Source organism: Amblyomma mixtum, chromosome 10 (genome assembly GCF_055824585.1).
Source record: "Amblyomma mixtum isolate Tamu chromosome 10, ASM5582458v1, whole genome shotgun sequence".
Taxonomy (NCBI): Eukaryota; Metazoa; Arthropoda; class Arachnida; order Ixodida; family Ixodidae; genus Amblyomma; species Amblyomma mixtum.
In genome coordinates, this window is record NC_143021.1 from 5211576 (window position 1) to 5233669 (window position 22094).

The following is a 22094-nucleotide window of genomic DNA, read 5'->3' on the forward strand; positions in this document are numbered from 1 at the left end:
AACACTTGTTTATTTTCAAAAAGGCATCACATTAGGTGACCTCGCGTTTTATACGCAGTTTTTGCAGAACCAGGCTTTTGCTTTTGCTACAGCGCTTTCTTTAACATTCTGGCAGCACATGTGGTACCGGCAGAGACACGCTTCGCAAACAATTGATGATGCTTCACTCAGCAGGTCCTTGCAAGCATTACACTTCCACTTCATGTTCTTCCGCTTGACTTCAAGCACGTGTTGCACAGCACACCAGCCATCGGCAGTAAAAAAGTTTTTCACGGCAGCAACGTTGAGCTGGCTGTCCATGATGGACTCTGGGAGCCTTGAAGGGATGGTTTCCACTTTGTCTTCCCCTGCAAGACAAAATTCATGCGACCATGAGCACACTGTAATGAAGCCTCCAAACGCACTTTTCTATTCTTAGCACTCCAGGAGGTGCAGAGTTCACCGTACACATGTTTAAAGGCCACTTTCAAAAAGCGCCCTTCGTATTTAGCCAAAACAATTACTACAAAGTTTTAATCACCTAGTGTCCAATAGGCAATGTTTCTACAAAATTTGCATATAAGTATGCAAAGATGTATAGCTATGCTCAGCCACGTATAATGTAACCATATTGCACAGTGTATGTACACCTAGCCCCTTTCCACAAAAGAGCTGGAAAGATTGGAATAGGACGTTTAAGTTCACTCACCCAGGCAAACTTCTTTTTCCAAGGCAAGTCTGGCGTTTCTGTCCCCAACCAGCCAACCAAGAATTTTCTTTTGTTTCTCAGCTTTACTGAGATCGGAGAAGGCTTTAGGAACTTTCTTCCTTTTAGGCAGTCCAATAACAGTGACTGCACACCCTGCTGGCCGACCGCGAGGTTTAATCTTTTTTGGCATTTGGATTGTACTAAGCTCTGCAGCTCTCGCTGCCTCAGTACTATCAGCTGACGTAACTGTAAGCGCGGGGCTTGGAGGCATTACTGCTGCCGCTTTCTCTAATTCATTGAACAGTGGTACATGGCCAGGTACCATTTCCAGCAGTAGCTGACTAGCAGTTTTCACTGGGCTTTGGGCTGATTCATCTTCAACAATGGGACTGACTGTATCAGGGTGCTCTGAGAGGGTTACGGGTGCTTTGTTCTCTTGATGTTCTTCTCGACAGAGAGAGGAGCTCAGAAAACAATCTGATGCTGAGTCGGCTTCAGTGAAGTTGTACTGCTGATGGTAGTTTTGGCCATCAGTCTGCTCCCCTTCCCACTCCTTTATCAATAGCTTTAAAGCTTGTACACGCTTCAAATACCGATCATTGCATTCCTCTGATGCCAGCTCAGCCAAGTACTTGCAGAGTGGAAACACAGCTTTGTACTTTTGCTGCTGTGTCATTGGCCTTGGCTTTTTCGCAACTGGTGTGACAGATATGGTTGGAGTGTTTGGTGCCTCTTTTGTGAACAATCGTTGTTTGCAGTGGTAATATTTTTTGCTCCATCTTTCACTACATAGGTTTCCTTCATAAAGACTAAGGCCTGCAGCTCTCCTTACTGCAAGGATGTGACGACAGGGCAGCATCATTGAAAGCCTAAATGAGCAAGTGCAGCTGTGCAATGTAGTTACAGTTTCACCAGAGCTTGACTGGCATTGCCACTGATCTTGGCAGTCAGCTTTGATAGTAACATTCTTTGACTGCTCATCTTGCTGCTTAACGAACGGAAAAGCATAAGGCGTCAGAGTGAGCTGATACTGCTGGAGATGCTCCTCCACTTCCAAGCGTGCGGAACGTTTAGAGACCGAATCTGCAGCCATGTGGTCCCTCTCTTGCTGCATTGTGGTTAGAATACTGAAGAGTGCTGGAATAAACTGCTCAAGAGAGCAGTACAGAGGGACAACACTCTTTAGTTTTGCATTAATGCTCTCGAGGCGGTTGTTTGTTGTGTTGTTAAAGCTCCCAGCTAAAAATTGTGGTCCTTTGTGCCATTCATCCTTAATGCTCCGCCAATTTTTGTTATAGTACTCCAGTACAGATGCTGGTGCTGTAGAGTCCAATTGATCTTCAAGTCTCGTAAACTCTTCGTCAGACTTTGCATACACCATCCTCTGAAAAAGCTTGATTGCATGGTCACGTTGTTCTGCTGACATGGTCATCTTTGCACAGGTGATTTCACGCCTAAATGTCTTTAGCGTGTGAAACACGCAAATTAAAACATGTGCCTGGGGAAAGCTCTTCTTGAGCAAATCTCGCTCTAGAAGATCCTTATCTGCCATGATACATCTTGTCTTTGTCCAAGAGGGATTGAGATCCTTGAACTTGTCAAGGAGCCACTTCAGGCTGCATTTATCTTCCCTCACAAGAATGGCCACACAGACTACTTCTGTAGCACCATTAGAATCTTCATTGTGAATGACGTACACTGGTGTCCTGACATCTAAAAGCTTGTATGTGGCATCAATGCCTAAAAACTCTGGATATGCAGCCATTGTATTCCGCATTGAAGGGGTGGAAATAAGGAGACCTTGGAAGTTATTGTCTTCCACCAGGACATGGCAGTCAGAACCTGCATGCAGTTAAAATAAGGAATGAAACAAATGTGAGAATGAAGATATTCTACAACTTCCATTGTGTTCTCCATGCAATTCAACAAACGTATTGAGTTACAACTGATGGTGTGCAATGCACATGGAACATACCATAATCCATTTGAAGGAGGTGCACAGTCTGCTCAAGGTCATTTCTCGTTGCCGGCTTCGAAGAGCTGGCCAGGTTGCTGAGATCCTTCAGCAAGACGACTTTGCCTGTGTCCTGCTGAATTTTCTGCTTGAGAAACTTCTTATTTGCCTTCAGCTGCATCAGCTGCCGGACCTCACCCTTTACTGCTTCCGGTAGCGCTCGTTGCTTAGGAAGTTGTTCATATATGGCCTAAAGAGTAAAGGTACCATTTTGATTCATTATAATATGAACACTACAGAGCATGAGGAGATTCTTTTCACGGTTTCGAGGTTTCCAATGAATTACAAATTCGCACTGCTGTCCGCAACTTCGCCCCAACGTAATGCAGACAGCATGAAAGCTGCAAAATTTATCAATTTGTTTGGGTGCGTACCTGTGATACGGGATGGTTGTGCTCCGTGTGGCCGGACATAACCTCTAAGTGTTCTCCATCCGCTGACACGCAGCACTTGAAATAGGCCGGGCAACCATCCACAAACGTCCTTTGGTAAAGCAAAAATGAAATAGTTTCATATACATTCAGCTGGTAATGCGGTAGATGGTGAAAGCGGCACTTACTTTGTTTCTCTTTCACCCCTGCTTCGCGTTTTGAAGGTCCGGCCGCCCTTTATGCAGTGGTAGTGAACTTGATAAATAAGTGTCTTCTCACTGATGTACCGCTTGATTCCCTTCCGCTTCGCCGCTTCAACCGTCCGTGACTCCCGCTTGTAATACTGTACGTAGTTTTCATCGCTGTACGCTTTCACGGCTTCCTCTAATTCCTCGAACGTCGAAAACTTTTCGCCAACCTTCATGGCGCAACTGGTGCGAGCACGTGGCTGGCGATCTAGCTGGCGTGTCAACATCAGCCACGTGGTTTGCTGAGACTGCTACCATGTGCTACCGCTGCTACTAACCACCAGCACTGACTGCTGAGGTTTGGTGATGATGATAATTTGGCGGGAGCTGCTTTAGCGCTGCCTACAGGCGCAGCGCAGGTTAGCGCTAGCTCTGTGCGCACGCTGATTTTAGGAACTTCATGTTGGATGCGCCTCATTTCTTCCCCATTTTATTTTATTTATATATTTATAAACAATTTGCTATTGCCCGTTACATTAGGTGGCCACTCAATCTGACAAGGAGCAACGCATCATCGTGATCATCATCATCATCATAAAGGCGTCCGTCTTAGCGCTTCTATCGTCGACTGAACCAAAATAAAAGCAATAAAATCGTGCAGCAACACTTTATGACGGTATGCACTAGGCGTATATCTGGACAGTACGGATATTAGACAGTTTTAGTTTTACGTACGTAGAACCTTCACGTACGTAAACGTGAGTACTCTACGTAGCGAACGCTCGGGCCGCTTCGTACAGTTCTAGCTACACGTCCGAGACGCAAACGGTGCGAATCTGCCATAGAACCTAAAAATGCGCCAGCATGTTGTGCCGCGCCATCTAGTACAGATAAACAAAACTAATTTTGTTTCGCACACGTTGCTATGACGACCACAAACGCTTCTCCGTCAGGCTTAGGAGCTGGTGAAACGGATTTCTAACTGGAAAACAAACGCTCGTTTTCACCAAAAACTTCATGCGAGAGCAAGAATGGACCAACTAAAGGCAAATACAGCAGTTTACAGGACGAAACCACGTCGAGGGATTAGCGACGAAGCTTTTATCGTTGTGAAGCGGGCGGGCAGAGCGCCGCCATCTTGGCAACGCCACGTCCGCAAGCAACGTGAAGACCGCAAAGCAAACTGTCTATTGTATGGACGGAACTATAGCTGCAGTAAATATTCCGTCTGGACGGAACTGCAGCAGCACCAAATGTTCCGTCTGGACGGAACGCTAGACACTCCGTTGCCCTTAATACAGAGCTTATTAAGACGATTTCAACGGCGTGGGTTAAAAGAAAGTTTGGAAGCAGCACATTGTGGCTGACATTGGTAAAGGGAGAGGTAGCGCATTATTCAGTACCGAGTGGTTAGAAGCCTTGTCTTATTCCACAAGGGCCAGTAGGTCAGGGGCTGAGGTTAGCAAATTTGCGGCGATCGGTTGGTGGGACTTTGGCCTGAGGACTATAACTGCTTCTCCATAAGAGAGGCCTTTGTCCTGCATTGGAAATAGCTAAGCTGGTAATCATTAGGATGACTGAAAATATTGATGACCACCTTGCTCTGCTGGTTGAATGCGCTGAGTCGCGACAAGGTCGAAACAAGGCAATGCCACATCCAATCGTCGCCTCGTTTCGTCCTTGCCACCACTCAGCGCATTAAAGCAACAGAGCAGTGCAACAGCAACAAGCGTCTTTTGTCGCCTTGCTAAAGTTGATCTTCTAAGACATGACTGTCGATGTCCGACCGAAGCTTTCCTGCAAGCCAATGGCACCGGCTACGACACCACACGCAGTCATCTACATGCTCTTTGGAGCCGCCGCGGTGGCTCAGTGGCTATGGTGCCCTGCTGCTGGCCTGAAAGACGCGGGTTCGATCCCGGCCGCGGCGGCTGAATTTCTTTGGAGGAGAAATTCGAGGCCCGTGTACCGTGCGATGTCAGTGCACGTTAAAGAACCCCAGGTGGTCGAAATTTCCGGAGCCCTCCACTACGGCGTCTCTCATAGCCTTAGTCGCTTTGGGACGTTAAACCTCATAAACAAACCAACCAACCAACATGCTCTTTGGTATTAGTTGGGACCTATGCCCCATCTAATCCAATCTTCTTCTTGCTTGTAACGCGGGAGCTTTCAGACGCATTTCAGTCCCAGTAAAGTCTTCATGCTCCATTTTCAAGCTGCATCAAATCAACGATCTACTTTCAAGTATATAATAACCGCCGAAGAAAGAGCCGTGTCTGCGTTTCAAATGCCGCGCTGACGATTCTGGGAATTGGTGGAATCACGTCGGCGCTTGCCTGTTATAATGAGCAACCGCGCTTGTTTGCAAACAGTTCGCAAAGAGCGAAACCGTCTGTAGCATAGCGTAGCGTGGGGATCGTCCTCATTCTGGCAATTTTCATCAGCAACGTACCACATAGAACTTAACCTTTCACGAGACGTGCTACATCCGCCGCTAGTACTAAGTGAAGCGCTGGTCAAGTAAAGAAGTAACGTTTCCCATTACTTATTCCCCATGTCTACAGCTAATTCTCATCTCTTTCAACAAGCCCACTGGGCCTGTTCGGTTCATTAATTCGGTGCTCAAAACCGATCACGTTAGGGTACGCTACGGAAATATGAACGCCTTCGAAGGCACGTAGGAAAGGTAACACCGCCGCTTACTCGGCCGAGCACTCAGTGAGCAGGTTGACACTTCAGTGTCTCACGTGGCGTTTTGTTTTTTCCTGTGACTCATCCATTGCAACTGCTCAATGAAATATCGCCCCGGGAGGCGAAAAGTGTAGCACGCACTTCAAGCAATCATGCTGACGCTGAACTGAAACGTTTAACTTGGAGAACATACATGCCGACAAAAAGAAAACCAGTCGGCGACCAAAACAGCCCAAGCGCATTGGGCTAACGTCGATAAATATCTACGCTACCCTGATCATAGATGTTATGGAATTTTCCAAGTAACTTTTCGAAGTAATTTCTCGTTTTATGTTTTGCTGGCTGTTCTACATGGCATGAGTGGCAAATCATGAGCCCTCACCTGGCGGCGGCGCTTACTATAGCGGCCAGAAATATCCCAGTGAAGCCAGTCAACTGCGTCAAGCGGGTCTTTACGTAGAACGGCAGAATCTGTGGTTAGAAACAGAAGAATTTTCGGTAAGCTTCAATGGAAGTGCTAATGTTTGTTTCGTTTTTTTTCAGCGCTCTGGTCCTTGCTGAACAAAAAAAATCTTTAGAGATTACTGCAGCTAGCCACATTAGAGGAATGCGAAAGCATTGGCGCCTCCTTGGCACTCGTCACCATTCGTCTGCATGCGACTACGTTCGCTCGGCTGATCACCGGGACACCGCGGCGGGCGTTCTCCCCTGGAGTCACAGTGACGTCATGCGACGTCATGGTAACCACGATGATCAATTATCGATCAACTGATAGTTTATAGATTATCGATCAACTGAATAGTATGACCAAATGATTAATTATCAAGTGATTAATTTTTGGTCAGTTTAATAATTATCAATCAATTGCTTAATTATCGATTATTTGCCTTATCGGTCAATGATTGATTACCCATTTCGTTCTTTAAATTCGACGCCCTAATTGATTTCACGTCCACTTCCTAAACAGCCGTCCAAACCATTCAACCCTCTATTGCTTTTGCTTCTAATTCGTTAACTAATTACTCCGGATCAATAAAGGGTTTTTGATCAATTTCTTTGGATTTCATTCACGAAACACGTTTCAATCCATTTGTAGCTTGTATTTTTTCACTCACTTAGTACAATTCCCTACTATTGCTTGCCGTCCGCGCTATTTTGACATTCAATTTCGGCATTTTGACTCTAATTATTGGCTGTAATAATTACTTAACCATCCAAGTGACAAATTTTTTTTGCGCATCATCCTCGCGCAATTCTTTATCGATCACAACCATCCGTTTGATGCTATCTCTTCTGAGAACTTCTGCGGACACGTTTTGGTGACATGCTCCTGCCCCCCCGACACAGCCTAGAAAGGCTTTCGCATTAAAAATCAGAATTACCCCATCTACCGAGAAAGAAGTACACTCGCCTGATCGTGGCTGCGTATCGCCCCGGACAGCTGAGGATCGCAGCCTCTAAACCAGAATATCAAGGCTAGTGCCATGACGAGGTTCACCAGATAGGCCACGACCAGCAGAAAGGTCCCCATCAGAACTGTCCTGTAAGTGAAAAAATTATCTTCTCTGTACAGATGGCAGGTTATCCCTCTGGCTATAATTTACCCGTAACCTTGGTGTAGAGGGCTAGCATGCGCCATGTGTGTTTATTCCCCCCTCCCCCCTGCTTTCTTCGCGGCTAAGGAAGGGGGCTTCGTCGTTGAGCGGGCCCCAGGGAGATATGGGGATGCGCGCGGTCTCATTAGGAGCGCCCATCTTTCTGTCGCCTTTGGTGTCGCCGCTGCAGAACCCGGAGAGCCCCCGGCGGGGGGGGGGGGGGGGGGGGGGCTTCGAGCAGAGCGCAAAGCGGGCAGCAGCCAGCAGCGAAGCGGGCTCACCCAAGCCTCCCATTGTCCCCTTTTGGGGAAGGACGCGTGTTCCTCGCCGGGACCGCTTTGTGCCAGTGCACAAAGAACCAAGAGCATAAAAAGGTCAAGCCGCCGTTTCATCTTACGCCGACAGCTCACCGCGGCTTCACAAATACCACTTGCGGCCCAATTAAGCTTCGGACGCTTCGTTCGGAGGTTCGACCGCTTTTCTTTTGAGAAGAGAACACTGCCGAACGAAGCGGAGTCCGGTGCGTCCGGATGAATGGGAGCTGTGGGCGGCGGTGCAGCTGACTGGCGTCCGGGATAGCCCCGAGGCTCGACGACAACGCGGGCTCAAGAAACGGGCCGCGCGCAGAAGACGCCGCCGCACAGGACGAACACTGCCACCTGCTTAATTGGGGACAGTGGCGGCCCCTTGACTTATGTCGCCGCCCCGACCCCGGAGGACAACTGGTGGCTTCGGCAGTCCATTGTGATCCGACTCTTATCGGAAAGTGGATCTGCGCTCCCGGGCGATGTTTGCGACAGTCGCAGCTGGGTTGGGGCCGACAATTGCCCTAGTGCCGGGAAGCGTCAAGGTCACGGGGACTGGGGAGACAAACGTACCCGTGGCTGTGTTTTGACATGTTGTTCTTATGTGTTTTGCTTTTTCTTTCCATAGGGGAGAGAGTTTGTTTACTACGGTGGAAGTGTGGGGCGGGGCACGTAACCCAGGGAGCCAATCCGTATGTGTGTGAATTCTCGGAATGTACTATGTTTTAAGTGAAAATTGTGCCCTTTTTACAATATGTACATTTGAGAGAGAGTTATGTGCCTTAAGGAAGTTGGAGGGCGGACCACGCGGCTAAAAACCAATCGTGTTAAGGGTTTGACACGATTGGATGCTGACGAATGTGGGCCGGGCCCATGTGTCTTTAAAACTGGGTCCCGGAGCCCGGAAAACGGGTTCTGGGCTACGGAGATAGATGTAACGCATCTTCGGCTATGCCGAGTAGGGACCTACCCTAAATGTTAGCCAGTTCCATGTTGTTGTGGTGCTCACTGCTCAACTTGTATATATATGTAAACTATTGTATATAAAGCTTCAAGTTATATCCCCTGCAAGTCCTCTGTTGTTTGCAAGTATCATCTCCTATAGACCTTCAGCCTTCAAGTAATAACAAGCCGTCTCCGACGGGGCACCCCTGGTGCAGAAGAAAGAAGAGAAAAAGAACCTATTCGCCTTTTGCTATCAGAAGGAAGCAAGAGCGAAACTTTACTGGCGCAGTCGACAGGATCCTGTTGCTATCAGAAGGGAGCACAGGAGAAAGGGAAGGCAAGAGAGTAGAGACGTCCAGGCATCAACAAGTCGAGCATCGGCGGTTTGGGAGGACGAGGCGCAGGCGGAGAGTAGCTGCAGCGGTCGAGGAAGCCAGGTCCCGTCATCGGAAGTCAACTGCCATCGTCTCCAGTGGAGCGGCGACAGTCGAGGACACCGACGGCAAGTGGCAGCTGATCGCAGGCGGACAGCTTCAGGAGCAAGAGCGAGCAAGTGAGCGGCAAGGACCTCAGCGATAGTCCGGCGGCGCGTAAGGGCTTCCGGTCAGGAAAGCAGCGCGTCGAGGCAGAGACTCGACGATCACCTGCGGTTCAAAGCAAGGTGACGGCGACGGGCACCGGTAAAGCGGCGTGCGACAGCTCATCGCAGCGTGCGGAAAGTGGCTGTGGACGCGACCCCAAGGAGCTGGCCATGCGGAACGACGCATCGAAACGGTGAGTTTCCTTCGTCGCATTGTTCACGTCCCTGTTCGTGTGTTTCGAGCCGTTAGGACAGTCGAGGGGTACGGAAGCGGTATGGAGGGCCATCTATGCCGACCCACACTCAATGTGAGGGACCAATTGGAATTATGGAAGGCGCGCTTAGCGGACCTGCAGGCGCAAATTGCAGAGCAAAATGCTGGAAAGGCGCTGCCTCAGCATTGGGACGTGGTAACAGCAAAGCTTGAGCAGCTAGGGCTCGAAGTGGCTAAGCTCAGGGAGTCTAGAAGAGTTAGCCAACTAGCCATACAGAACTGCTCCGAGTCCCGAGAGGTGAGGCCGTCTGCGCTGGAGGGCAAATTGATATGCTTGTCCAGCGCAGGCCAAGAAAGAAGCAGGCAGGACGCTGTAAGCAGTCGGCCGGTAGGCAGAAACACCTCTTTTTCCGAAAAGACCGCAAAATGCGCAGGAAGTAAGGACGAGGTTCCTGAGGGGCGCGAGGGTATCACAGATTTCCCGCCACTGCGGGCGGCTCGTAACGAAGGGGAGGAGCCAAATTCTGATGATCTGGGGGTAAGCGAGACCAAATTGACCGATAACAAACGGGACAGCGGTCAAATTGTTGCAGGCTTGATGGCGGAGGTTGTGACCTCCGACATATCAAAAGAACGAGATGAAACGGCCAGCAACGAAAGACGGAAGGTTGGCGAGCTAACGCCAGGAGGAGGGCTACCGCTGTGGCAACGGCACACTGTGCCGGGCATAGGGCAGGAAGTGTCCAGGAGCGTTACTGATGGCAAGAGCCTTTCTTCGGAGGCAGAGAATGGAGGTGGGCCTGCTGGGCCGACCAGGGGAAGTACCGCGCAATTGTCGAACGCACCCAATGGGTGTCTGATCAGGTCAGGTGAAGACAGGGAGATGCGTAGGGACTGGCCGAAGGGCAAATTCGGGTCAGGTGACTGCGAGGAAGCTCATGCCGTCTCAGACGAAGCCACGAAACCGGCAGGAGTAGATCAATCAGGGAGCGGCAATTTTAAGGTTTGCCCGTGCATTAAAGATGGCTCCAAGCGAGGCATAGTACCAGGAGGCAGGTGCGTGGCTTTCACGCCGAAAGTCGGCGCGTGGAGCAATACGTTCCGTGCGGCAGTACGCCAAAGCAAGTGCAGCAAAACCGGCCGCAGTGGTATGGTTACTAGGCCGACTAGGGGCTATGCTCCTTACACTTCGCGCGGTTTGTACTGGCACGCCGGAGAAAGCGGACCCTCAGGGGCATCACGTGCGCGGGGATTCGGACCCATCGCGGACCAGGATGTTTTCGATCCTGGGGGGCAGCAGCTTTTGAATTCTCGCCCCGTGGCGGCACCAGGCGCATGAGCTGAGTGACCGTTAGCCGTTAACCGTGTTCGTTGATAACACATCACGGCTCGAATGCACACAGGGACACTCGGTGCGACCAAGGAGGCTCACGCGGCCACTTGCGGACCTCATACGAGTGCTTCAGTTGCAAGTGTCTGTGTGTATGTGTGCTCATTCGCGGGCAGGACGGGGCTGTGCATGCAGGTGTAACTGGACGCGGCGCGACAGCGTGGACTTCTGTCAAGGCGCTGTATGTGAATGTGTGAAACTCGTACGCACGTGTGTGGCACTGACTGTAAGCACAGCCAATGGACCGGGACACCCGTACTACGACCACAGCATGCATGAAACGTTTTTACTTTTTAAGTGCGTGCTTAGTTTCGTTTTTGGGTTCGTTGTAGGTGAGCCACTAGCCCTCTTTTTGTGTTTGTTTTTATTCATCTAAGCGTGCTGCAACCCTTAGATGAATTTTGAGGGGGGCGTGTAGAGGGCTAGCATGCGCCATGTGTGTTTATTCCCCCCTCCCCCCTGCTTTCTTCGCGGCTAAGGAAGGGGGCTTCGTCGTTGACCGGGCCCCAGGGAGATATGGGGATGCGCGCGGTCTCATTAGGAGCGCCCATCTTTCTGTCGCCTTTGGTGTCGCCGCTGCAGAACCCGGAGAGCCCCCGGCGGGGGGGGGGGGGGGGCTGCGAGCAGAGCGCAAAGCGGGCAGCAGCCAGCAGCGAAGCGGGCTCACCCAAGCCTCCCATTGTCCCCTTTTGGGGAAGGACGCGTGTTCCTCGCCGGGACAGCTTTGTGCCAGTGCACAAAGAACCAAGAGCATAAAAAGGTCAAGCCGCCGTTTCATCTTACGCCGACAGCTCACCGCGGCTTCAAAAACACCACTTGCGGCCCAATTAAGTTTCGGACGCTTCGTTCGGAGGTTCGACCGCTTTTCTTTTGAGAAGAGAACACTGCCGAACGAAGCGGAGTCCGGTGCGTCCGGATGAATGGGAGTGTGAGGACTCTGTGAGATTGCAGGTCTTATTTTAAACAAACACAAAAGTACAAACAATAAACGAGGCGGCTTTTTATCGGAAAGGAAACCAATTTCAATATGAGCGAGAAAAAAAAGGAAAGGAACAAGAGAGCAGGGCAGCAACACACGGGAAAAACACACGGGGGAACTGAACAAAGTGCTTACGACAAATGCGGAAAAAAGAAAGTCAAAGAGGAAAGCCACACTACTTGTCTTATTCGAGCAACGAGCGGGGAGGACTGGCTGGTTGTCGGGCAGTCAGGGAGTCTCTGGGCGTTCCGATGTTGATGCGACGCTACCGCAGCGTCGGCGTCTGTGGGCTCCCGGCACGGTTCCCAGGTCTGGTATCCCGGAAAAAGGTCACGTAGGCGCCAGAGGCGGCCTGTGTGGAGCAGCTGACGGATGGACGGAGAAGAGTAGCGCCTGGGCCTGGTGGTTGAGGCTCTCGACGATGGAAGTCCAGGTCTGGTGGCCCGGACGTCTGTGGCTAAGGCCCAAGCCCGGAACTCGGGGAGCCAGCAGAACTCGTCCACGTCCGTCGCCCACCGCGCTCTTCTCTTCTCTGCCACGTAATCCTCTTCGACCTGCCCCGCGTTCCCCTCCGCACGCGCTCCTCGTGCTTTGTCTTCTTCTCCTCATGAACGCCGCTGGGTGGCGCTATCTCCTTACAGAAGGCCCCCTCTTCGGAAGTTTTTTCCAAAGGAAAGAACTCAACTTCAGGAGAGCGACACCAGACGCGTTCGACGATCGCAACACAGAACACCGCACCACAGCGCGCACACTACACACCAAACACAATACGACGGTCGTCAATGTTCGAAGCGTTCACAGACCTTCGCACATACAGCACAGAGAGCACAGGGAAAGTCAACGTAAAGCGTCCATAGAGGGCGAAGAAACACGGAAGGCATAAAAAGTAGATAGCCGACACTCAGAAACAAACATGAACAAACAAAAACAATTCCAACAACAGGTGTGGGCTACATTCTTCCGTATTCCATTGTTCACATCAAACCACTTCACCGTCGCGAGAACTTTTTCGGCTAGTACTTCCGTTTTCCTTTGTGAAACCGTTTTCTCCAAACCGACCTCGGTTTCCACCATGATTTTACATGTTCCCGTCCTACGATGTTATTCACTCTGTTCTCCCTTGCCTTCGACACAGTCTGCTGACACATATCACACGATCTGACATAACTCTCAATGTCAGCCTGTACACCGGGCCAGTAAAACTCACTGAGCACCCTAGCTATTGTTTGCCGTATTCCATGATGGCCGGATAATGCACTCTTATGTGCCAACTTAAGAACTTGTGTGCGTAGGCCCTCGGTACCACCGCTTGCTCAACGACTTGGCCGGGACACACTTGGTACGACCGGAAAAGAACCCCGTCATCTGTATCAAAGGAGTGGGCGGTCTGTCCCTTGCCATGAAATATTTGCCCCAACTTCCTGCGACACACCTCTAAGGTCGGGTCTTCTTCCTGTTTGAGGCGAAACTCCGGCCGTGACAAGTGGAGTGTGTTCAGAGTGGGGCTTTTACTACTCTCTGAAACCTTTGCTGTCACCATAAGGGAAGGAACATCGACCGCACCCGTCATGGCAAGGGAAACTGCCTGATCAGTGAGAACTGGCGGGTCAACCGGGAATGGAGGTTTAGCCCCGGGGACATTGCCTATTATAATGTCGTATAAGGGTGTAGACAAGCAGCGCGCGATGGCCTTACCCGAGAAGTATGAAGAAGAAATCACCACCTCCGCTTCCGGAACTTCTACACGGGTCCCATTGGCCAAGAATAATGTAGCCTTTTTCCCTGTTAGTGCCGCTGGCGGTACAAGAGACTCACGCACAACAATACCGGTGCTGCCCGTATCCCGTAATACCGAACCATGCTGGCCGAACACCTCACCGTGCGCCACGGGCATAGCAGTTTCCACCGGGTTGGAAGGACAGACCATCTCCCCCAACTGGCCCTCTACGCGCGTTACCTCTGCAGGGTTATCGGGATGTGAGTATCGAGGTGTCATGCAACAGGAGGACTCCTCACGGTCTCCTGGCCTCTTAGCTTTGCACGACTGGGCATCATGTCCTACCTCGCGGCACCAGGTGCAATACAATTGCTTCGGCTTTGTCCGACAATCCGACGCCTTGTGCCCAGTCTTCTCGCAAAGAAAACATCGAAGGCGGGATTGTGAACGTGAAACCTCGTCCTTGGCTTTAACTATCGTGTGCTCACCCTCCTCTTTAAAGAACAACAAGTTATTTTGCCGCTGTGCCTCGAGAAAATGATCGGCAGCCTCCGCCAGCTTAGAAACTGTCTTGCCCTCCCGCTCACGTAAGAAAAGGGCTAAACGAGAATGACAGTTGTTCAGAAATTGTTCGCTCACGACCATCTCGCGAACCACCTCAAAAGTGCGGCCTTCTCCCCGCATCTCGACCCAACGGTCAAAGAAGCTAAACAACCTGGTAGCATATTGCGAGGCCGTTTCTCCATCCTGGGGCTTGCTCTGGCGAAACTTCTCTCGGTATCCTTCCGCGGTGAACCTAAACCTCTGAAGCAAGGCAAGCTTCGCTTTGTCATAATCCACGGAATCCTCAGGCGAGAGCCGACCGAAGACCCTAAGTGCTTCGCCGCCAAGGCACAAGCTCAACGCCGTTGCCCACTTTTCTTTTGGCCAACTCTGCCCCGTGGCCACATGCTCAAACCTCTTTAAGTAGGCATCGAGGTCATCCCGCGCTTCATTGAACTGTGGTATGAGGATGTGCGGGTTAATGGAGCTGGCCGGTGAGACGCTACGCTCTCCACGGTCACTTGGAGGATTTGCGCCACCCTCCATGAGCGTTATTTTTAGCTGCAAGTTCCGCGCCTCTAACTCCAATTTCTGTTTCTCCGTCTCTAAATTCCGTGCCTCTAATTACAATTTCTGCTTCGCAGCTTCACGCTCAGCGGCTCTCTATTCCCGTGCCTTACGAAGCTCGTCCTCCACCCACGCTCGTAACTCCGCGCCGCACAAGCCCATGCGCTCGCCTAAAGCAACCAAATCTGACGCGCTCATACTGTGCCTAAATTAACACACCAGGCAAAGAATTTATTTATGTATTTATTTACAAAATACTGCAGCCCGAGGGCCAAGCAGAGTGGGCAATTTAACAACAGGCAAAGATCACACCAAACTACAAAAAAGAAAGAAAGAATTTAAAACCGACCTCGTCCTGTCGTGGACGCCAAATTTGTGAGGACTCTGTGAGATTGCAGGTCTTATTTTAAACAAACACAAAAGTACAAACAATAAACGAGGCGGCTTTTTATCGGAAAGGAAACCAATTTCAATATGAGCGAGAAAAAAAAGGAAAGGAACAAGAGAGCAGGGCAGCAACACACGGGAAAAACACACGGGGGAACAGAACAAAGTGCTTACGACAAATGCGGAAAAAAGAAAGTCAAAGAGGAAAGCCACACTACTTGTCTTATTCGAGCAACGAGCGGGGAGGACTGGCCAGGTTGTCGGGCAGTCAGGGAGTCTCTGGGCGTTCCGATGTTGATGCGACGCTACCGCAGCGTCGGCGTCTGTGGGCTCCCGGCATGGTTCCCAGGTCTGGTATCCCGGAAAAAGGTCACGTAGGCGCCAGAGGCGGCCTGTGTGGAGCAGCTGACGGATGGACGGAGAAGAGTAGCGCCTGGGCCTGGTGGTTGAGGCTCTCGACGATGGAAGTCCAGGTCTGGTGGCCCGGACGTCTGTGGCTAAGGCCCAAGCCCGGAACTCGGGGAGCCAGCAGAACTCGTCCACGTCCGTTGCCCACCGCGCTCTTCTCTTCTCTGCCACGTAATCCTCTTCGACCTGCCCCGCGTTCCCCTCCGCACGCGCTCCTCGTGCTTTGTCTTCTTCTCCTCATGAACGCCGCTGGGTGGCGCTATCTCCTTACAGGGAGCTGTGGGCGGCGGTGCAGCTGACTGGCGTCCGGGATAGCCCCGAGGCTCGACGACAACGCGGGCTCAAGAAACGGGCCGCGCGCAGAAGACGCCGCCGCACAGGACGAACACTGCCACCTGCTTAATTGGGGACAGTGGCGGCCGCTTGACTTATGTCGCCGCCCCGACCCCGGAGGACAACTGGTCGCTTCGGCAGTCCATTGTGATCCGACTCTTATCGGAAAGTGGATCTGCGCTCCCGGGCGATGTTTGCGACAGTCGCAGCTGGGTTGGGGCCGACAATTGCCCTAGTGCCGGGAAGCGTCAAGGTCACGGGGACTGGGGAGACAAACGTACCCGTGGCAGTGTTTTGACATGTTGTTCTTATGTGTTTTGCTTTTTCTTTCCATAGGGGGGAGAGTTTGTTTACTACGGTGGAAGTGTGCGGTGGGGCACGTAACCCAGGGGGCCAATCCGTATGTGTGTGAATTCTCGGAATGTACTATGTTTTAAGTGAAAATTGTGCCCTTTTTACAATATGTACATTTGAGAGAGTGTTATGTGCCTTAAGGAAGTTGGAGGGCGGACCACGCGGCTAAAAACCAATCGTGTTAAGGGTTTGACACGATTGGATGCTGATGAATGTGGGCCGGGCCCATGTGTCTTTAAAACTGGGTCCCGGAGCCCGGAAAAGGGGTTCTGGGCTACGGAGATAGATGTAACGCATCTTCGGCTATGCCGAGTAGGGGCCTCCCCTAAATGTTAGCCAGTTCCATGTTGTTGTGGTGCTCACTGCTCAACTTGTATATATATGTAAACTATTGTATATAAAGCTTCAAGTTATATCCCCTGCAAGTCCTCTGTTGTTTGCAAGTATCATCTCCTATAGACCTTCAGCCTTTAAGTAATAACAAGCAGTCTCCGACGGGGCACCCCTGGTGCAGAAGAAAGAAGAGAAAAAGAACCTATTCGCCTTTTGCTATCAGAAGGAAGCAAGAGCGAAACTTTACTCTTGGTAAAAGAGTAAACATAACTGAGCAATTCTATGCCATGTTATGCAGTGTTATTTGGACCACCACGAATTTACTCACAAAATGCCGTCCTATCGGTGGCAATACTAACCTGTGTGCCATGGTTTATTGGTGCCACTACATTTTAGTATTTTTTGAGGTTTCATGCATATTAGTACACATGATAGCAGCGGTCTGTACATTGCAGAATCATTTAGCGTGTTTTTTTTTTATTTCCAGGAAATATGAGTCTCTGGCTCCTCGAATATTGTCACATAAAAACCGTTTTTTTTCCTCAATGGTTAAGCGTTAAAATACTAATTTTGTTGTGCATAACAGATATGTAAAAACATGTAAGTGTACTTTACTGCCTTAAACTAACAGAAGAAAACTCTGTTTCCAAATATCTTGAAGAATACTCGTGCTCAAGAACAATTATTTTTGCTGAAAGCAAAAAATCTCAAGGGCCAAACAGTGTAGCACCTCACTTAATAATTCTACCTAGTAATAATTTCAAACTCCACAAAATTTTCCTTTTTGCACTGCCTCGACAAGTATCGAGAAGACTATTCAACTGGGCTATTTTTCCTTTATTCAGTGCACCGTTTTCTTTGAAAAAAAAAACTATGGGGACAGTAATAACATTACATGTGGGGAATGTGATATCATTAGAATGAGCGAATTTTATCGCAGACCACAACGGCGGGTTTTTTCAGCGATGAGGCTTGTGTTTGCGGTGATGCAGGTTGAGAGAGGGGACTTAACGTGTGACGTAAAAGCTGTGTCGACCGATCAGCACATTTGATAACAGACCTCAACACCGGGTTTTTTCGGTTTTGGTTTGGTTTGGTTTATGGGATTTAACGTCCCAAAGCGACTAAGGCTATGAGAGACGCCGTAGTGGAGGGCTCCGGAAATTTCCACCACCTGGGGTTCTTTAACGTGCGCTGACATCGCACAGTACACGGGCCTCTAGAATTTCGGCTCCTTTAAAATTCGACCGCATAGTGTGGCAAGCCACAACATTGGGTTTGTCGCGTGATGAGGCATATAATCTCTCGCAATAAAACCTGTTGGAGATACGATCATGGTTTGTGTGCAGATGGCTCATCTGCATGATCGACATTATGATATTGAAAGTGGACAATTTAAAATCAATTAGTTAACTATGGATATCTACTTAACATTTGATTGCTCTGTATTCGCGCACAGCATAAGGGTATAGGGGCATCTGAGACCATAAGCTAATAAATTTTTTTAAATTCGTAAATCATGATTTTACTTGAGGATCCTGAAAGGGAAACCCGACGCGCAAAACTATTTTATGCCAGAACGAACGCACGAGAGGCACCAAGAATGGAAATCGCATTACCCGGCGGGGGGGGGGGGGGAGAGGCACACTTAAAGGCCAAAAAGAACCGGCGTCTTTTCTCTCTGCGCCGCCGAGAACAAGTGGCCAATGCAAGGAGGCAGGCGACGCTTCAATCGTGACGCCAGAGAAACACTGCCCTGTTTCGTCCATAAATTGCGACTCGGACAAGCATTCAGCGTAGCTGTGCACCGAGATAAAAGACTAGGTGTAGCCATATCAATCACATCATTAGAAATATTGAGACGGACACAAATATGCAACGAAGATGTTGCAAATTTGTGTCCGTTCAGGAGCAAAGTGCTCCCAACCCACCTGAGCCTGCTCTTCCTTTTTTGCAATACTCTTTTTATCACAACAAAAGAGTACGAAATGTCATCTGCATAGGCCAAAGCCTTAATTTTAGACTGCACTTGCGAGAAGCTACGATAAGCTGTGGTTTTGAAGATACTGAGCTCTAAGGAGAGCATGCTGCCGGGCGAGTTGGTGCTGGATCTTGTAAAAATATCAGCGCGAACGACGCAAAGGAAGTACTAAAGAAGAATATACACGACGACGACAGACATTACTACTAACTGAATACAGAACAGTTGGTAGTAGCGCCTGTCCTCGTCGTCTCCACTACGGCGTCTCTCATAGCCTTAGTCGCTTTGGGACGTTAAACCCCATAAACCAAACCAAGCCAAACCATCGTCGTCTTATGTTCTTCTTTCCTACGTCCCTTGTGTCGTTTGGGCACATTGTTTCGCAAAAACGAGCTATAAGTGCTCGAGATATATAACGCGAATTACAAAGGCAATGTCGAGCAGTTTATTGAAATAAAATGTTTGGTAAGCTCTTGGCTATTAGGGAGAGAGTGTTCGCTCTTGTTGGATGGGTGGTTGAAGGGGTCTTGCATATTCTCATACCATGTGTTAGAGAGTGGGGGTGACAGGCAATGGTGAGAAGGAAAGGTGTCTGTCTGTATACTGCTGCCTTCCTCAATAGTGTGCGGTAACATAAATGGTGCATGCGATGGTGCTGACGACGCACGGCTAAGCACTCTGTGTACGAGGAACTCCTGACTTACACTAGGGTCAGGGGAGACGTATTACTTGAACGATGGGATCTCCGAAAATGATGAAGCTGGAGGGTTTTATGGAGGCCAGATCCACCAGCTTTTCACCTTATGTTCCTAACCACATGGATTCAAGCGTATACACAGCCGATTTACAACAATTTGAGTTCATATGATTTTGCAGCTCAATACCGCAAACTCCTGTATTTTTACTGCGGAGAGTAAATTAAAGACGGCAAAAGTGACAACACTCGCAACATACAAATTTTGCATCCGATATGTCAATGCCAAAGACGAAAGTAAACAGAACAACAAGTTTAACTAAAACCCATCTACGTTCAAATTTTATTTTCGTCCTGAACCCACTTGAACCCCTTTGAACCTGTTCGATGAAGTCCGACTGGATCGAACTTTAACGGAATGTCGCTCCGGAGCCAAACCCGGAACTGAACCCGAAAGGCGTGGACCCGAACCCGAAGCAAACCAGAAAAAAATCAGGTTCTGCACTCCGCTTTACGCCAACTTTTGCAGTACAGGCAAAGAAATTTAGCGCCCATATATACTTGGGATATCGGCTGCGTTGTTGCGGTTCATAAGCTCGTCCTAGGCGCCATCGTCACCGTTGGTGACGCACAGGCTCAGAACTTAAATTCTAGCACATGCCAAAACAAGCTGCTCGTATTTCTCGGAACAATTTGAACACGAAAACACGGTTGCCTCGATCCGCTTCCATGTGGGCTCTTGCATGTAAAAGTACACGCGAACAAGATGCGGAGAATGCGCGCCGGTATTGCATATGAGCTGAAGTGTGACGCAATAATCGACGTAGTTTCTTAACGCAGTTAATATCAAAGCAATCCACTTGTACAGGTCAAAGATTAAGCTCTCAGTTTCATATACATCTCTGGCGAGCATTCCGGCGTCGAGCAAATTAATGCATCGAAGCTGCTCTCCGTCGTAGCACTCGCATCCAATATATCCTTGATATAGAGATACGGTGCATTTCTTAGCCCCTTTTAGAGCGCAGCTCTTAGGCGCCCGTTTCTGCGTTTCGCGGCGTCGCCGTCGCCGTTGTCCGTTGTAACCAGGAGAGGGTAAAAGGGCAACCTCCTCGACTCCTTAGCCAGAAACAAACAAAAAAAAAAGCGCCGCGCAGCCGGCTCTCGCCGGCGCGCGGCGTAAAACGGGGAAGAAAGAACTGTAGAGCGACTAGCCTTGTGTGTGTGGCTGCCTCCTCTCCCACCGCTCGCCGACGCGGCGCGCGGGGGGATTGCCGACGATTGTTCTAGAGTATCCGAGTCGTTACTACGCGATGTTGACGGAGAGGGAGTAGCCTTGCGTGCGCTAAGAGATGCTCTCCACCTCTTTACTCGCGGGACGGCGGCGGCGCCACGACAGAAAGATACAGATGCTCTTCGAAGCCACTCCCGGGCTTTGATCAATGAGGACGCGCGCCCAGCGCGAGAAGGAGACTGCACAGCAGACACTGTGTGTATGTGCACGCCTGCCTTGGTGCGAAGAACAGACAGACGTGAAGCGAGCCTATATCAAAAGGGCGTTAATGGCCCGTGCCGCCGTTTAAGCTTCAGTGAACAAATTGTGTTTTGTTTGTTTGCTTCTCTCTCTTATGGTAGTGCAATTTAAGTGCAATAATTCTTTTGAATTGAATCTCTCTCAAGTTCAACTTTACTGTTAGTGGAGTGTTTCTTGAAGAAGGAATATGTCTGAAAAATAAAAGGCTGTCTGTAATTCTACATACATGTCTTGCTTGCATTCTTCGCTCAATCTGTTCAAAAGCTGAAACAGCTGATGACCTGTGCTGAAATTTCGCATTAGCAAATAACGTAATCGTCGGCAATTTTTTGTCTGAGTGAGGTTATTTATGCTGGCATCAAACGAAATAGCAATCCGTAGACAGCGTCGTCTGCGCCGATGTCTGCTAGGACATCTGGAACATCCTAAATCTGGGTTATGGGATCATCGGGTCGCAGCTTCTACAGACGACATGGCAGCCAAAGTAGCTAAAAGCGCCGTGGTATTCATAAGTAATGAAACAATAAGCTACGCAGTAAGGTACTGGATGTGGTCACGCAGTACACCTTTCAGGTCGTGCACAGAGGTAGAGGATTTGCGAGATATGGTTGGGAGAATAAGAATGGGGTTTCATACCGTAGGCCGGTACGCATAAGTTACGAACACCTTGTAGTATGCTCAGAGAGAAAAATTTTAGACTGCATTTGCGACGCTGTCAGGCAAAGTGTTGTACACAATAAAAGGCTCATAAATGAGAATAGTGCAGTGAAAAAGTGAAAAAAAAAGAATCGTAGGTTTAATTATAAGAGATGAGGAGAGAGCTGCATGGGTTGATAATTAATGCGAAATAAAATCTTAGCTTAAATATTGAGTGCACATAAGCAGGACATGCATTCTTAAAAAAAGCTCACTGTCCTTTTGGTAGTAGAGTGGTTGCGGACCGCAGGTAATAGTGCTTTTCTTGCCTTCATTTTATGGATATAGTGCTTTATTTTAGGTCCCTTAGCCTGCCATAGGCAGCATATACTCGTAATTAATTTTTAACTGTCTAATTAGATGGAACTGGTAGACCAGACAAAGTCTAAAACCTCCTCATCAATGCACACTATCTTTGGGCCCCGCCGCGGTGGCTCTGTGGTTACGGCGCTCGGCTGCTGAAACGAAAGACGCGGGTTCGATCCCAGCCGCGGCGGCCGAATTTCGATGTAGGCGAAATTCTAGAGGCCTATGTGATGTGAAATGTCAGGGCATGTTAAAGACCCCAGGTGGTAGAAATTTTTGGAGCC

General features: G+C 49.5%; 2 protein-coding genes across 2 annotated transcripts in view; both read right to left on the bottom strand.

Annotated features, from left to right (window-relative positions):
• The window catches only part of LOC149325026 (sodium-coupled monocarboxylate transporter 2-like), a 157749-nt gene that overhangs the window by 57431 nt on the left and 78224 nt on the right, over positions 1-22094 (bottom strand). The window contains exons 7-8 of the mRNA XM_089564168.1: positions 7364-7493; positions 6335-6423 (exon numbers count right to left, since the gene is read on the bottom strand). Coding sequence (XP_089420294.1) covers positions 6335-6423; positions 7364-7493 — 219 coding nt within the window. The remainder of the gene's footprint in view (positions 1-6334; positions 6424-7363; positions 7494-22094) is intronic.
• LOC149325027 (uncharacterized) lies at positions 681-2120 on the bottom strand. Its single transcript, XM_089563982.1, has one exon. It carries the CDS (start codon positions 2118-2120, stop codon positions 681-683), a length of 1440 nt encoding a protein of 479 aa, XP_089420108.1.